At 50.7% G+C, this 17,933-nt stretch overlaps 1 protein-coding gene across 1 annotated transcript in view; it reads left to right on the top strand.

Annotated features, from left to right (window-relative positions):
- Positions 1-17,933, top strand: part of NRDE2 (NRDE-2, necessary for RNA interference, domain containing) — a 205,004-nt gene that overhangs the window by 137,063 nt on the left and 50,008 nt on the right. Inside the window, exon 10 of the mRNA XM_085626525.1 lies at positions 4,781-5,167. Coding sequence (XP_085482651.1) covers positions 4,781-5,167 — 387 coding nt within the window. The remainder of the gene's footprint in view (positions 1-4,780; positions 5,168-17,933) is intronic.

The following is a 17,933-nucleotide window of genomic DNA, read 5'->3' as shown; positions in this document are numbered from 1 at the left end:
ATGGCCATGTCTAAACTGGGGTGGTGGAGTGAACTAAAGAATGATGATGGATTAAACCCAGATCAGTTGACTGGGGGTGAGTGTTTGATTTGCTCAAAGGCTCCGTCCATCATCTCCTTTGGTATCACAGCTCTCAGGAAAGCAATAGATGATTTGGGATGATTTCATCCTGCTAAGTTATGACAAGCCAAGAGTTTTTATTGCTGAGCAGATGTCCTCAGCAGGGCAGTTTTACTGTCATTGGTAACATACACATGGAAATTGGAGGCTGGAAAAAGATGGTGGAAATTGACCTACGCAGTCAAGAGAGCTGTTAATTCTGATGAGACTTGAGGTAAGCTGTGTATTACTTGTTGAAGTCTTTCATTCAAAATATTACTTGCGGTATTTGATGGTAAGCTCATGTACGTAAAATAGACAACTGTACATAAAATGGAGACTAAATGGAGTCCCAGCTATGCTCTGCATACACATTCATGAGCGCAAAACTCACTTTAAGTGAATGGATTGCTCCTTGTTACTAGGAGGCTGTTCCAAGATAGTGTTCTACTGTTAGGCTATGGCCTGTGGTATGTCAAGTTTGAGACTGACTGAGTTTGAGGAGGTCAGGTAGGTACTGTGTACATTCATATGTGCAACTCACAGGCTATTTAATTTTAATTTTGATTGAGAGCTAATGAATAGTCTTAATCTATATCAGTTGACCAGAAGTCGAATTACTCACGGTTATTCCAGTGTTACAAGAAAAGACATTTCCGATATCAATGGTGGCACAAACACATTGTTCTGGAAATAGATCGGGATATTATCCGCATATCTACAATTTGGTACAATGGCTGCATATCTGGACATGGTCTTCTGGTGAGTGCTACAAACTGACACCTTCAAAAGCTCTCAATGAAAAAAGTCTGTAGGGCTCCTGTGAAAGGGTATACATTGAAGTATAAAACATCTGTTCATGATTGCCACACGGTTTATTATTTTTCCTAGTCTAGCTACGCTGTGCACTGCTGACATTAACACCTGCTGCAGGGATTTCATGATCACCTGTTCGGCACAAGACCCACTAAGTCTTGTCTTGTGCATTGGTCATTATGATCCATGTATTTCCTGCTCTCTGTCCTACTTGATCTAGCAGTGTCACGCACCTTGCATAGCAACACCCAGTGTGGATTGACTGCATTGTGTATAGTGTTTTTGAGTTGGTAGGAAAGCAAAGGCGAGCAGTAACCACAAAAAAAAATACGAAAAATAGCTGCAAAACGAAAAACAAGCATTTGCAATGCAATAGGTCTTGCATTTGTGAGTGTTTAAGCTATTGGCATTATCATGTACAATGCCAATAGCTCAAACTATCGAAAATGCGAGACCTATGCAAAGAAGCTGCCGTCAGTGTCCCGGGCTGCTTAGAAAGTATGAATGTTGCAGGAAAGCATGTTGTGCCTGCAGTAGGAGAAACTACGTAACCTAACCTGCCGCCGGGGATCGAACCGTGATTGAACCCCGTAGTCCGGAGTCAGGCACCCTGGCCGCTGCGCCACACCTCTTCTTAAAAAGTGATTTTAACATCAGTCATTAGCTGAGACCCATTCACTGAATGAACCTATTGTGGCGTCGTTTGTTGGTGAGACATACTGTGAACATTACTGACCTCTTGAAAACTCCAGTGACATCACTCACTTGGTGAGAGCTAGTGTGGCATGAGATGTGTTGTGAGATAATCCACTTCATGAGACGTCATTCCCTTGGTGATCTCTATTGTGAAATCACTCCCTTCATGAGAACTGCTATGACATCATTCACTGGGCGAAATATATTTTAATACAGTTTACCGATGAGCCCTCCTGTGACGTCAACCACCAGATGAAACCAATTCTAGCATAATTCACTGAATGAGACCTGCTATGACGTCATTCAACAGTCGAGACCTAATTAAGGATCGTTCTTTGGATGAAACATATTGCAGCGTCATTTCATGTTACGATCTGGTGCATTATTACTCAGCAGAGGAAAATTAGGGTAGCACGATTCACTGGACGAGATCTATTGTGACGTTATTCACTCCTTGAGACCTACTGACACCATTCATAACACGAGACCTATCGTGCCCTATTGTGAAAACATTCACTTGATAAGCGATATGGATGAGACCTACGGTCACCCCTTTCGCCAGATGGATAGATTGTGACATCATCCAAGCGACTAGACTTATTGGCTCATCTTGCACTATACAAGAATGACTGCTATGATCCTCAGCTGTGAGAGGTTTCGCCTGCCTTGGGATACCGAGGGCAGGGGACAGGGTATTCCATGTCAGTCTGTGGTGAGAAGAGAGAGGGGTGTGGCACTCTGGGGCTGGGCTCGCCCCAAGGAGGTACAAAATATTAAACCTCAGCAGCCTTCACTCCGGGGTCTGTGGTTCCGGTCTTCCCCGCGCCACGGCTTGGGGTTGTAAGGACGGTGTCACTGTAGACACATTACCAGATGATGGGTGGATGGATGTCTCTCTCGTCGCATCGGTGCCAGTGGGCACTCTCACGCCAGGCTGCCATGATGCGGCAGACAGCCCATGACTCAGGGGCGATCTCTTCTGTAGGATAGGCCCTGGCGTGAGATGACATGATGGAGATGAATACGAGAGCTCACTCAGCTGACGGCAGTCTGTGTGTGAGAGACAAGCTGGCAGCTGTGAAATATAGGGACGGCTGCCCGACATGCGAACGGTGAAAGGAGGGAGGGTGGGGGCCGGCCGGAAGGAGTGAGGGCGCATGAGGAGGCTGGGCTCTGAGGTGTGAGGAACGGTACCCCGAGGCATGAGATGGAGCGAGCAGATGGCAGTGACGTGGCTGAAGAATCAAGAGTGAAAGAAACCAGCTGAAACCTGAGGAGTATGAGGACATGAGCAGCCGTGTGAGTGGGAGAAGAGGGACTGAAGTCTGGGGCGTGACGGGCTGAGGAGAATGAAACCTGATGTGTGGGAGAAGAGGGACTGAAATCTGGGGCGTGACGGGCTGAGGAGAATGAAACCTGATGTGTGAGGGGGAGTACGAAATGGAACCCTGATGTGTGAGGGTGTGAAGGGGAGTGAGGAGGCTGAGGTGTGAGGGGATGAGGAGGCTGAAACCTGGCGCGTGAGTGGAATGATGACATTAAGAGGTCTGGACTCTCCGTTGCGGGGGTGAAGGGGAAACCGGTGTAGCAGCAGTGCCTCGTAGATGCGTCCTGGTTGCTAGGAGACGTCCTGCAACCAATTTATTGCGGCACAGCTCCTTCTTCCTCCGGCGATGACGTCCCGCTGGGGGGCTCCCCTTTGAAGCAGCGCTGCCTAGTGGATGCGTCCTATCCAGTATAAATAACAAGGAGCAAGAGACGCGGCGAGACGACGTGCGCAAAAGCGTGCCTAAATATTTTTAAAAGCGAGACTTGATTAGTTGTGGTTTGTGCGCACGTACACGTGGAGTTGGGAAAATATAAAACCAAGTGGTGCACGCGCGACACACCAAGACATCTGTTTCCTATTATCGTGCACGCCTCTGTGCACGATAATTGAAAACAGATGTCGGGCCTGTGGGTAACCGACACCAATAGGCCATGGGCGGAGCAATGCGCCTCCCTTTGGCCAATTGCGTGCTGTCTTTGTTAAAAAGACGCACGCAAAGGCCAATAGCGTGTCCCAAAAGGAAAAGCACACGCACGAGTGTGTGCGATTCCTAGGTCAGCTTTGAAACCCCCTACAAGAGGTCTCTCACTGCGCGACCAGTGCTGCGCACTGCAATGCTAGGCGCGAGACCTAATAATCACCCACTCACTAGAAAGCATAACATAACCACAAATGTGAATGAAATCCACTAGCAAATCCTTACCTAATTGATATGTTTACATATATTATTATGCTACATAGCTTGTGATATTGCAAACACAACAATACGATGGCCAAAGTGGTGAAACTTTTCAGCCACTCACCCTCAGTCAAGATATCTGGGTTTAATCCTTCGTTCTTTTGCTCACTATGCTACCCCAGTTTGGACCCAGCCATATGCAAATCAGTCTGCTCCTCATGGGAACAGTCCAGCCCGAACTGCCAGGCCAGGTCCTTCCTGACCGTAAACAAGCATCCTTTGACCGGTTTCGGGATATCACCCCTCATCAGCCAGACTAGCTTGAATCCAGTGGCACAGCAAGCAAGGGATCCACGTCTGGGCTTACCCATGGCCACTTAGACTGAACATACCAAACACAAGATGATGGACGAAGTGGTGAAACTTTTCAACCACTCACCCTCAGTCAAGAGATTTGGGTTTAATCCAACGTTCTTTTGCTCACCATGCCACCCCAGTTTGGTCCCAGCCATAGGCAAATCAGTCTTGACCCTGCTCCTGGTGGGAATAGGACAGCCCAAACTGCCAGGCCAGGTCTTCCCTGGACCGGAAACAAGCATCCTGGGACCAGTTTCGGGGTGTCACCCCTCATCATCCAGGCTAGCTTGAATCCATTGATTTGAATTGATATTGAGCTGCTTCTGTTAAACTTGCATGCCGTGGAGGTAGCATATCTTTTCCTGTTGGTCCATCCATAGCTGCTTGCTAGATTTCCATAGTTTTATGCTAAATTTCTGCTTTATAATGGGCCATCAGTACACTTTGTGTGGCCATGATGCCTTGTGGGTGAGGATGAATAAAAAAAAATACCTTTTGTTAATTTATAACTTATTGTCTTTCTTAGACTATTAAGTTAAAAGTGTTGTGTTTGCATTTATCTAAAATGTTTTGTGTCTTTTCAGGTTTTGTTTGATGAACTTGGCACTTCCTTAATCAAAATATCGTCTCCCCAGTTGAAGTTCCAGCTGGTCAAGTCGTTTTTGCAGTTCTTGGGAGTTCCGTGCGGCTCTCGGCTTCCTTGCTCACTCCTCTACCTCGCCATGGATGAGTCCTCTATCTTCGATTGCAGACAACCAAACGAATTGCCATTATCAACTTTAGACTTGCCCTTTTTTGGAGTTAACAGTATAGGGCACATGGGCTCATTTTCCAGTAAAAAACACCATCCAGGTCACTGTAAGGATGGCGAGGAGTTCATTGTTAATGTTTTCCAGCCCATACTGTCTTTCTTTTCGGGTGATGAGAGGTCTTGTCTCTCTCTCTTTTGGCTACGGTACGAAATATCTAAGGTACATTTGAGTTTTGTGTTGCTTTTCACCTACTCTTCAATTGTATTTTTGGTCATATTTTCAGTACTTTTTCTTGCATTACCTACTGATATTGTGTTTTTATTAATATTAGTGTGCATGAAGGTGTCTCAACTCTTAAGCAGCAATTTTTGAATTGAGTTGTTTGATCACTGCAGAGTCAAGGAAGGGAAGTGAATTACATACTTCTTTTTATGGTTCATGAGCTGCATCACTCCCAGTGTCAGGCACCCATCAGATATTCTACTTATGACTTTTGTAGGAGGTGCTTTGTTATATTACTCTGAATACCATATTTGTAATGCGTCCTAGTGTTTTTTTTCTTTCAGCCATGCTGCTCTATAACATGGTTAAAAAAAAAAAAAACCACTGGCAAATTCAAGATATTTTGCCTAGGTGAGGCGTATTGGCTTTGCCAAGACTTGTTTTAATAGTTGACTGGATTGATGATTGTCTTTAAATAGGACAGGAAGGACTGGTATTAGTTAAGGACCCTGGAGTTATGTAGCTGGAGGAGACCGGGTTATGCGGCAGCGTTAACTAAATTATGCAACAAGAAAATGTGAATTATGCTGCTTAATGCTGCTCATTTTGGGATAATATTACTTCATTACTATGTTTCACACTGTCTGGACAAAGGTTCCACCAGATTAGTACTAGCCTAACACCCAAATGCAACAATAAGCATGTGGAAAGGGACCAGGGAGTTTTTGCAAAGGGCCTTCTACTGCGTGGCAACCCTTGTTGCTGCGCTTTTAGTAACGTTTGATGCATAACTATGCTGCAAACCCTGTGGCCGCAAACCCCCATCATTGCCAGCGGCCCTGGTTTTAGTTAAACGGTGGCGCAACACACCTAGTGGCATTTTTGTGTCTACTTCGCCAGAGCCTACTACTTGGCACCATTTTCATTTTAATAAGTGTCTGATTTCAAGTTTCTCCACCTTTCGCTGTATGTTCCTTGTCAGTGTTGTCTCCTTAGTCTACATGCACCTCACTTGTTCTGGTCACCTTCCTCATTTATTCACTTTCATCACTGCTGTACACACTGCTGCTTCTTTGAAATGTCTTTGTTCATTCCTATGCCCTACATTTAGCCATTTGCCCTACTTCTTTGAAATGTCCTTGTTCATTCCTAAGCCCTACATTTAGCCATTTGCCCTACTGTTGATCTGTCATGTCTACGTTTATCAGGTGGTGTTGTTGGACTTTGATTCTGACACTCACCAATGGTAACCACAATTTGACAGCTTTGATTGTGTGATAGACACATATGCACCTGAGACAGGGACACATATGCACCTGAGACAGGGCCACACAATTACATCTCCGTTGCCTTACTTTTCTATGATTACCGCCAATATTATCTGTAAATCACCAGATTATTTCTAAAACACCAGTCTCAGACGAGAGGTAAAGACTGAATGAACATAGAGACTTTCACCTTGCTCAGCAGATATCTTGCCTACTGCTGGGCACCGCAAATAGGGACGTCACTCTTCACTGCCTTTTATCAAGCACCTGTTCATGAGCGCTAAACTCAGTCTGAAACCGAGTGCCAGTGGGTGTTGTGCAAGAGATCGCTTGGATTTAGGCTTCTCCTGATGACACATTAGTGAAAAACATATAATTTTCCAGAGCAGTATGTGTTTAGTGTGCCGTGGTAACAGTTCCCCCTTGATAGTATAAATGAGGACGGCTAGTGACTAGTCTGCTTATGCCATCCATTTATCCACTGTGTTAGACCTACGTCTAAGGGGGTAGCTTGGCTCAGGTCACTTGGCTCAACACTCCTCTTGGCTTTTCAGGCCTGCATCCCACTCAGCTCGCAATCCTGCGCCACATCACTCAAAAAGAACACTACACCGATTTTTGTAAAAGAGTTACTGTAAACTTTATAACATTTCTTTTCTGATCAAGATTCAGTTTTCACTTTGACATTACAATTGGAACCAGTTCATTTCATTTGCATTAGACTTCTCTCTATAGTCTAAGGCCAAACCTGGACGTTTCTGTACTAGATAATCTTTTCTTCTTTAACGGTGGTACTTAGTTTCCCATGACAGGGTAAAACATTACATTTTTCATTCAAAATGACAATACCTTTCAACGTTACACCTTACAAAGTGATTACAGAAATACCCTCAGAGCTTCTCCCACCCCGAATCGGGAGACCTAGCTACACTTCTACAGGGCGTGCTTCAAATCACATTTCAAAATAACATTTAGTCCCCTCTGAATATTCGATCTGAGGAGTCCCCTCACAGCTGTACTTCAGGACTCTTATTCTGCTGATTCTATCCAATCTCCACCTTCTAGGCGCTACGTTGGACCTTCACTGGCTGGCAACTCAGTGATCCATTCTAATCAGTCTGTCAAGTTCTGCTTATTTCTTGACAAACACCCAATCACATTTTTATTAACATGGAATCCGATCTCCAGCTGTCACTGACTGGGAGATTATCTTTTCCCACACTGAGCGACAGGACTGTATTCCCCCCTAGTCAGTCTCGTGTCAAATCCAGTCACTTTCCCTTTTCTATTCGCCAAGGACTGGTGTTTCCCAGTAACGGACCTCAAGGGATACCAGGACACTTCCTGCCCCCTGCGACGTACTCCCCCGGGCCCTCTGGGGACTCCTCTATCACCCCCCCTTTCTCCTACTAGGGCCCCGCTTACTGTGTTCGTGCTGGTCGTCCTGCGAGTAGGTTACTCCTGAACTGAGGGACCTTGTTTCCGGGTGTCGGAACTCCCGACACCAAAGGGGAGAATCTGGCCGAAGGGTCGGAGGGCGTCCCACTAGGCACCTCACCGAAATGCCTCATCCAACGCTTACTGGTAGCGAGGGGGTGCTCCGTTTCCGCTATGGCCTCACTTTCTAGGGGGGCTTGGCCAGCCGGCAGAGTCCGGGTCGGTTCAGACTCCATTACGGACTGCTCGGGTACTTCAAGCAACAGCGTCTCAGATGGGGCGCGGCCTTCCGGGGTTACTGGCAGCAGAGAGGGGCGGCGCTACAGCCCCTCTCACGTGACATGAGGATGCCGGCCTCGAAGCCGGTCGCGTCTCGCTTCTCCCTCAGGCAATTCTCCTCACCTGGGCAGCGGCGTCGCGGCTCACCCGTTCCTCACAGGAAGCCCCACCACAAGCTCCCACAAGCCAGGAACCACCTCCGGAGGACACGAGAAGTCCCTCACGATCTCTGGAGGATGACGGTGTCCAGTTCTGGTAGGGTCTTTGGAAGGGAATTAGAGGGGAGTGGGGGAGCCAAATCAAGGGTGCCAGTAATTCTTTGGTGCGGCTGGATTGGGGTCCACAAGCTTCCTTGCTCCTGGAAGTGGCCACAGGTAAATTCCAAGATAGCGTTGTCCACCAGATCTCCGACTGCGCTCAGGGCCCGGTCACAAGGTTAGGGGTGACGTCACCTGGTTTGGAAGTTTGTGCAGGCCCTAAAACCTGTCTGTTCCCTTTTAGGCACGACCACCTCCTCACACAGGCGCCTTACTCCTGATGCCACACAGTTCTCTCTGAAAAACCTAAAATGGCCGCTCTCCTGTCACCTCTATTTATCACCTTGGACCTGACTTGCCAGAGAGGCCCAGAAAGTTCTGGAATCTCCCATAGCAGTCATGGTCCAGGTGCTGAAGTGACAGTTGGAGCCACCATTTTATGAATATCACCTTTCTCATCCATCCCCCTCAGAGGAGCACCTTGCGCCTTTCCCTCATGTGGAGTGGAAAAGACACCCAGAACCTCTACATCAGCACCAAAAAGTTAGGTAGACAGAAAAAATGAGAAGGGGGAAAGGGACAAAAATAATAAAATGAGGAGGGAACTGCCAAAGGGCTGACAGGTCTAACACGCGTCCCCCCCAGCTGAAAGTGGGGAGAGCTACCCAACCCCTTGGGAGTCCTCTTCACTAAGGCGGAAATACCTGGAGAGACCGTCAGCATTGGCGTGGTCCACTCCTGGGCGATGTTCCACCCTAAAGTCCATCCCCTGTAGGGAAATGGACCACCTCAACAGCTTGGGATTCTCGCCCCTCATTTGCATCAGCCACCTGAGGGGCCGGTGGTCGGTCTGAACCAGGAAGTGCGAGCCAAACAGGTATGGCCGCAGCTTCTTCAGAGCCCACACCACCGCAAAAGCTTCCCTCTCAATTGCACTCCACCTCTGTTCCCGGGGGAGTAGTCTCCTAGATAGGAAAACCACCGGTTGGTCTAGACCCTCATCATTAAGTTGCGACAGCACTGCTCCAATACCGTGCTCCGACGCGTCCATCTGGACAATGAACTCCTTGGCAAAGTCAGGGGCCCTGAGAACAGGTGCCGCACACATGGCCTTTTTCAAGGTGTCAAAAGCTTGTTGACATCCCTCGGTCCAGATCACCCGTCGAGGGTGCTTTTTGGAAGTGAGCTCAGTCAAGGGGGCCACGATGGTTCCGTATCCCTTGACAAAGCGTCGGTAGTAACCAGTGAGGCCCAAGAAGGCCCGGACCTCCGTCTGAGTCTTGGGGGGCTCCCAGGCCATGATGGTTTCGATCTTGGCCTGGAGGGGTTGCACCTTACCCCGACCCACCAAGTGACCGAGGTACACTACCGACCCCTGCCCGATCTGGCACTTGCTGGCCTTGATCGTCAGACCTGCCTGCTGCAAAGCCTGAAGAACAGCCTGAAGGTGACGCAGATGGTCCTCCCAGCTGCGGCTGAAGACAGCGATGTCATCCAGGTACGCAACTGAAAAGGCTTCCATACCAGAGAGGACCTGGTTCACCAATCGCTGGAACGTAGCAGGGGCGTTCTTGAGCCCAAAGGGCATCACACAGAACTGGTAGTGACCCTCGGGTGTGGAGAAGGCTGACCTTTCCTTGGCTCCATCCGTCAGGGAAATCTGCCAGTACCCGGAAGTGAGGTCAAAGGTACTGAGATATTGGGCAGCTCCCAACCGGTCAATGAGCTCATCCGCCCTCGGGATTGGATGAGCGTCTGTCTTTGTCACAGAATTCAGTCCCCTATAATCCACACAGAACCGGAGTTCTGGGGTAGTGCCCGGTGGGGCAGCTTTAGGTACCAGTACCACCGGACTGGACCAGGGACTACTCGAAGGCTCAATCACTCCTAGCTCTAGCATCTTGGTAACTTCCTCATGGATGCTAGCCTTCACCTTATCCGACAGTCGGTAGGACTTGGACTTCACAGGTGGGCTGTCCCCTGTGTCCACGTCATGGGTACACAGATGAGTCCTTCCCGGGATAAGGGAGAACAAGGAAGCAAACTGCTCCAGTACCTGGCGACAGTCCTTCCGTTGTTCAGGAGTTAGTGACGGTGAAAGGATCACTCCCTCCACCGACCCATCCTTCTCTTGGGACGCAAACAGATCAGGAAGAGGTTCACTTTCCTCTTCCTCTGACCCATCAGTCACCATCATTAACGTGACCTCGGGTCTCTCTTGGTGAGGCTTGAGGCGATTGACATGGAGCACCCGATGGGGCTGCCTGGGGGTCTTAAGATCTACCACGTAGGTAACCGTGCCCTTTTTCTCAACCACCTCAAAGGGACCTGACCAGCGATCCTGGAGGGCGCTAAGCTCTCCAGGTTCCATCACCCACACCTTCTGGCCAGGCTCCAGCTCCACCGGGTGAGCGTTTCGGTCATACCATTCCTTCATGACCGTTTGGCTGGCTTCTAGGTTTTCAGAAGCTTGCTTCCACAACCTAGCCATTTGGCTACGAAAGGCCAGCATGTAGCTCACCACATCCGGGGGAAGTTTCCTGGGAGTCTTTTCCCATCCATCCTTCACCAGGCTGAGGGGTCCACGCACAGGGTGCCCGTACAACAACTCGAAGGGGCTGAAGCCCACTCCCTTCTGTGGTACCTCCCTGTACGAAAACAGCAAACAAGGTAGGAGGACGTCCCATTTCCTCCGCAGGCTCTCGGGCAGACTCCGGATCATGCCCTTTAAGGTTTTGTTAAACCTTTCCACCAGACCATTAGTCTGGGGGTGATAAGGAGTGGAGAACCGGTAGGTAACTCCACACTCTTTCCACATGGCCCGCATGTAGGCCGACATGAAGTTGGTACCTCTGTCTGACACCACTTCCTTGGGGAATCCCATCCGGGTAAAAATTCCCATAAGGGCCCGTGCCACCGCAGGTGCAGTAATGGTCCTCAGAGGGATAGCCTCTGGGTACCGTGTGGCATGATCCACCAGAACCAGGATAAACCTGTGACCGGCCGACGTTGGTGGATCCAATGGCCCGACAATGTCGATGCCCACCCTTTCAAAGGGGGTACCAACGACAGGCAGTGGTTCCAGGGGAGCTTTCAGCTTCACCCCTGTTTTCCCACTAGCTTGGCAGGTTACACACGTCCTACAAAAAGTATCGGACGTAATCCTCATCTGAGGCCAGTAAAAATGAGGGACAAGTCGAGCAAAGGTCTTGTCTTGTCCCAAGTGTCCTGCCAAGGGTATTTCGTGAGCCAGTCCTAATAGGAAGGCTCGGTAACGCTGGGGAACTACCAAGGCCCGGGATGAACCATGCACCGGAGCCTTGGGTTCGCTATACAGGAGTCCATCTTCCCAGTATATGTGGAAGTTCCCCGAATCGTCACCCGCTGCCTGGGCTTCGGCCTGCCGCCGTAAACCCTCAAGGGTAGGGCACTCCTTCTGAGCCCGACAAAACTCTTCCCTAGTAGGTCCTCCCTCCACCTGCCAGTCTGCAGGGGTAGGCAAGCCCTCCAGGGACGTTGCATCCCCCTCCGTAGACTCCGGGACCACCTTAGTTGCTCCATCCACCTTTGGAGGGTTAGATGCCGGGGCAGGCTTTCCCCGTCTACCCTTTCCGGCAGCTGGTTGGGCCTTTGTCCCAGGCTCCAACCTCTGTGAATCCCCTCTTCGGGTGGTCACAGACCGAGTGTGGGCACACGTCCACTCAGGGGTCCCCAACATCTCCATGTGGGCCCTGAACTCAACCTCCTTCCACGCCGAGTGTTCAAGGTCGTTTCCCAACAGGCAGTCGACCGGCATGGCAGGGCTGATCGCAACTCGTAGAGGACCCGCAACCCCTCCCCACTCAAAGGGAACCTGGGCCACCGGATAGTGACCCTCTCGGTTGTCAGCCATCACAACCGGGTGGACTACATTGGGAACCACCTGCTCTGGGGACACCAGCTGACTCCTCACCATAGTCATGCTGGCTCCTGTGTCCCTCAGAGCCTCCACCCTCTGGGCATTGATGGTGACCCATTGCCTGTACTTAGTAGTATTCGAGGGCATCTGGGTCTTAGGAACCATCTCACAATCCCCTAAGGACACTAGGGTTAGCCCTGCCCACTCACCTCCCTTATCTAGGGGCAACTCCTCCCCGAGCACTACACTCGCCACCCCAGGGGTCTTTCCTCCAATGTGAGGGTGTGGTCTCTTGGGACACTTGGCATCCCCCTTATAGTGCCCAACCTCACCACACTCGTAACATCGGACAACCCTAGGCTGCTGACCACGGTCAGGATAAGGGGGTTTGTGGGGACCAACCTTAGGAGGGAATCCTACTCCCTTCCCTGGTGAACTCTTTTGGGGACCTTTAGAGAACTCCCTCTTTTTGTCTCCCCCCTCTGTCTTCTGGGGGGCGCCCTGTCCAGCCCTTTGGAAATTCCCTCCAGTCCCTTTTGAGGATACCCGGGTACTCGCCCAGATATCCGCCTCCTCCGCAAGCTTCCTGGGATTAGTTAGCTTGCTGTCTACCAGGTGCTGACGCAGCTCTGGAAAACTTTTCTCTAGGAGGTGCTCCTTTAAAATTAAATTGTACAGTCCCTCATAGTCCTTGACATCACTGCCCTGCACCCAGCCCTCTAAGGCCTTCCTGGCATAATCCAAGAAGTCCACCCAATTCTGAGTGGACAACTTCTGACTGCCCCGGAACCTCTGCCTGAATTTTTCAGGGGTCAGCCCAAATTTCCTCACTAGGGCTACCTTCATAACGGGGTACCGGGTCTGGTCTGGCTGTTCTAGCGCTAACAAGGCATCCCTCCCCACCGGAGGCATATACCTATACAGGCCACCCCCCCACTGGGCTTCGGGGACCCCATGGGCTCGTAGAGAGACCTCATAGGCAGCCAGCCATTTTACAATATCATCCCCTATACCATAGCTAGCAACCACATCTTTGGGCAGGTAGGGCCTGGACTCTCTCGGGACTTCTCTCGGTATGCTGCCACCATTAGGACTACTGGGAGTTCCAAGTTGAAGGGCTTTGAGCTCTAACTCTTTTAAGTGAAGCTCATGGAGGAACCTCCTCACCTCCCTCTCCTTTTCCAACCGGGCCAGATCCATTCTAAGCTGTCTCTCTTCCCTCAGATCAACTAGGTCAGCAGAGGACAGGCTCCCCCCTGAGGCGCTACTTCCCACTCTTGATGGGGCCCTGGACCCAACGTCCACATTACCGCTCCCAGGGGGAAGAAGGACTTCCGGTTCTTCTAGGAGATCTAGTCCTGGTTCTTCTTCCCGTTTCCCGCTAGGGTGGGCCATAACCCAGGCTCTTAAGCTTGCCTGGAGCTCTGTCTTCTTCGCCCCCTGCTTAAAGAATACCCCCCGTTCCTGGCAGAACTCCTTCAACTGGGCCACTGTATACTCCTCCAGCCTACCCAATTCGAATTCCATCCTGCCAGATGGGACCCCAACACAGTTAACAAGAACTTTACTCAAGAAAGAGAATCCACAGGACAATTTTAAAAACCTCCAATTAAGAAACAATCTGGAGAAAACTCCAGTCAAAACAATGCAGTGTAGGTGGTGATGCGCGCAAAACTGCTACCAAGCGGATGCAAGCACTGAATAACGATCCCACCGCTGAGCACCAATTTGTTAGACCTACATCTAAGGGGGTAGCTTGGCTCAGGTCACTTGGCTCAACACTCCTCTTGGCTTTTCAGGCCTGCATCCCACTCAGCTCGCAATCCTGCGCCACATCACTCAAAAAGAACACTACACCGATTTTTGTAAAAGAGTTACTGTAAAGTTTATAACATTTCTTTTCTGATCAAGATTCAGTTTTCACTTTGACATTACAATTGGAACCAGTTCATTTCATTTGCATTAGACTTCTCTCTATAGTCTAAGGCCAAACCTGGACGTTTCTGTACTAGATAATCTTTTCTTCTTTAACGGTGGTACTTAGTTTCCCATGACAGGGTAAAACATTACATTTTTCATTCAAAATGACAATACCTTTCAACGTTACACCTTACAAAGTGATTACAGAAATACCCTCAGAGCTTCTCCCACCCCGAATCGGGAGACCTAGCTACACTTCTACAGGGCGTGCTTCAAATCACATTTCAAAAGAACATTTAGTCCCCTCTGAATATTCGATCTGAGGAGTCCCCTCACAGCTGTACTTCAGGACTCTTATTCTGCTGATTCTATCCAATCTCCACCTTCTAGGCGCTACGTTGGACCTTCACTGGCTGGCAACTCAGTGATCCATTCTAATCAGTCTGTCAAGTTCTGCTTATTTCTTGACAAACACCCAATCACATTTTTATTAACATGGAATCCGATCTCCAGCTGTCACTGACTGGGAGATTATCTTTTCCCACACTGAGCGACAGGACTGTATTCCCCCCTAGTCAGTCTCGTGTCAAATCCAGTCACTTTCCCTTTTCTATTCGCCAAGGACTGGTGTTTCCCAGTAACGGACCTCAAGGGATACCAGGACACTTCCTGCCCCCTGCGACGTACTCCCCCGGGCCCTCTGGGGACTCCTCTATCACCCCCCCTTTCTCCTACTAGGGCCCCGCTTACTGTGTTCGTGCTGGTCGTCCTGCGAGTAGGTTACTCCTGAACTGAGGGACCTTGTTTCCGGGTGTCGGAACTCCCGACACCAAAGGGGGGAATCTGGCCGAAGGGTCGGAGGGCGTCCCACTAGGCACCTCACCGAAATGCCTCATCCAACGCTTACTGGTAGCGAGGGGGTGCTCCGTTTCCGCTATGGCCTCACTTTCTAGGGGGGCTTGGCCAGCCGGCAGAGTCCGGGTCGGTTCAGACTCCGTTACGGACTGCTCGGGTACTTCAAGCAACAGCGTCTCAGATGGGGCGCGGCCTTCCGGGGTTACTGGCAGCAGAGAGGGGCGGCGCTACGGCCCCTCTCACGTGACATGAGGATGCCGGCCTCGAAGCCGGTCGCGTCTCGCTCCTCCCTCAGGCAATTCTCCTCACCTGGGCAGCGGCGTCGCGGCTCACCCGTTCCTCACAGGAAGCCCCACCACAAGCTCCCACAAGCCAGGAACCACCTCCGGAGGACACCAGAAGTCCCTCACGATCTCTGGAGGATGACGGTGTCCAGTTCTGGTAGGGTCTTTGGGAGGGAATTAGAGGGGAGTGGGGGAGCCAAATCAAGGGTGCCAGTAATTCTTTGGTGCGGCTGGATTGGGGTCCACAAGCTTCCTTGCTCCTGGAAGTGGCCACAGGTAAATTCCAAGATAGCGTTGTCCACCAGATCTCCGACTGCGCTCAGGGCCCGGTCACAAGGTTAGGGGTGACGTCACCTGGTTTGGAAGTTTGTGCAGGCCCTAAAACCTGTCTGTTCCCTTTTAGGCACGACCACCTCCTCACACAGGCGCCTTACTCCTGATGCCACACAGTTCTCTCTGAAAAACCTAAAATGGCCGCTCTCCTGTCACCTCTATTTATCACCTTGGACCTGACTTGCCAGAGAGGCCCAGAAAGTTCTGGAATCTCCCATAGCAGTCATGGTCCAGGTGCTAAAGTGACAGTTGGAGCCACCATTTTATGAATATCACCTTTCTCATCCATCCCCTCAGAGGAGCACCTTGCGCCTTTCCCTCATGTGGAGTGGAAAAGACACCCAGAACCTCTACATCAGCACCAAAAAGTTAGGTAGACAGAAAAAATGAGAAGGGGGAAAGGGACAAAAATAATAAAATGAGGAGGGAACTGCCAAAGGGCTGACAGGTCTAACACGCGTCCCCCCCAGCTGAAAGTGGGGAGAGCTACCCAACCCCTTGGGAGTCCTCTTCACTAAGGCGGAAATACCTGGAGAGACCGTCAGCATTGGCGTGGTCCACTCCTGGGCGATGTTCCACCCTAAAGTCCATCCCCTGTAGGGAAATGGACCACCTCAACAGCTTGGGATTCTCGCCCCTCATTTGCATCAGCCACCTGAGGGGCCGGTGGTCGGTCTGAACCAGGAAGTGCGAGCCAAACAGGTATGGCCGCAGCTTCTTCAGAGCCCACACCACCGCAAAAGCTTCCCTCTCAATTGCACTCCACCTCTGTTCCCGGGGGAGTAGTCTCCTAGATAGGAAAACCACCGGTTGGTCTAGACCCTCATCATTAAGTTGCGACAGCACTGCTCCAATACCGTGCTCCGACGCGTCCATCTGGACAATGAACTCCTTGGCAAAGTCAGGGGCCCTGAGAACAGGTGCCGCACACATGGCCTTTTTCAAGGTGTCAAAAGCTTGTTGACATCCCTCGGTCCAGATCACCCGTCGAGGGTGCTTTTTGGAAGTGAGCTCAGTCAAGGGGGCCACGATGGTTCCGTATCCCTTGACAAAGCGTCGGTAGTAACCAGTGAGGCCCAAGAAGGCCCGGACCTCCGTCTGAGTCTTGGGGGGCTCCCAGGCCATGATGGTTTCGATCTTGGCCTGGAGGGGTTGCACCTTACCCCGACCCACCAAGTGACCGAGGTACACTACCGACCCCTGCCCGATCTGGCACTTGCTGGCCTTGATCGTCAGACCTGCCTGCTGCAAAGCCTGAAGAACAGCCTGAAGGTGACGCAGATGGTCCTCCCAGCTGCGGCTGAAGACAGCGATGTCATCCAGGTACGCAACTGAAAAGGCTTCCATACCAGAGAGGACCTGGTTCACCAATCGCTGGAACGTAGCAGGGGCGTTCTTGAGCCCAAAGGGCATCACACAGAACTGGTAGTGACCCTCGGGTGTGGAGAAGGCTGACCTTTCCTTGGCTCCATCCGTCAGGGAAATCTGCCAGTACCCGGAAGTGAGGTCAAAGGTACTGAGATATTGGGCAGCTCCCAACCGGTCAATGAGCTCATCCGCCCTCGGGATTGGATGAGCGTCTGTCTTTGTCACAGAATTCAGTCCCCTATAATCCACACAGAACCGGAGTTCTGGGGTAGTGCCCGGTGGGGCAGCTTTAGGTACCAGTACCACCGGACTGGACCAGGGACTACTCGAAGGCTCAATCACTCCTAGCTCTAGCATCTTGGTAACTTCCTCATGGATGCTAGCCTTCACCTTATCCGACAGTCGGTAGGACTTGGACTTCACAGGTGGGCTGTCCCCTGTGTCCACGTCATGGGTACACAGATGAGTCCTTCCCGGGATAAGGGAGAACAAGGAAGCAAACTGCTCCAGTACCTGGCGACAGTCCTTCCGTTGTTCAGGAGTTAGTGACGGTGAAAGGATCACTCCCTCCACCGACCCATCCTTCTCTTGGGACGCAAACAGATCAGGAAGAGGTTCACTTTCCTCTTCCTCTGACCCATCAGTCACCATCATTAACGTGACCTCGGGTCTCTCTTGGTGAGGCTTGAGGCGATTGACATGGAGCACCCGATGGGGCTGCCTGGGGGTCTTAAGATCTACCACGTAGGTAACCTTGCCCTTTTTCTCAACAACCTCAAAGGGACCTGACCAGCGATCCTGGAGGGCGCTAAGCTCTCCAGGTTCCATCACCCACACCTTCTGGCCAGGCTCCAGCTCCACCGG

This window comes from Triturus cristatus, chromosome 9 (assembly GCF_964204655.1).
Source record: "Triturus cristatus chromosome 9, aTriCri1.1, whole genome shotgun sequence".
NCBI lineage: Eukaryota > Metazoa > Chordata > Amphibia > Caudata > Salamandridae > Triturus > Triturus cristatus.
This window is presented reverse-complemented; position numbering and strand designations above follow the sequence as displayed.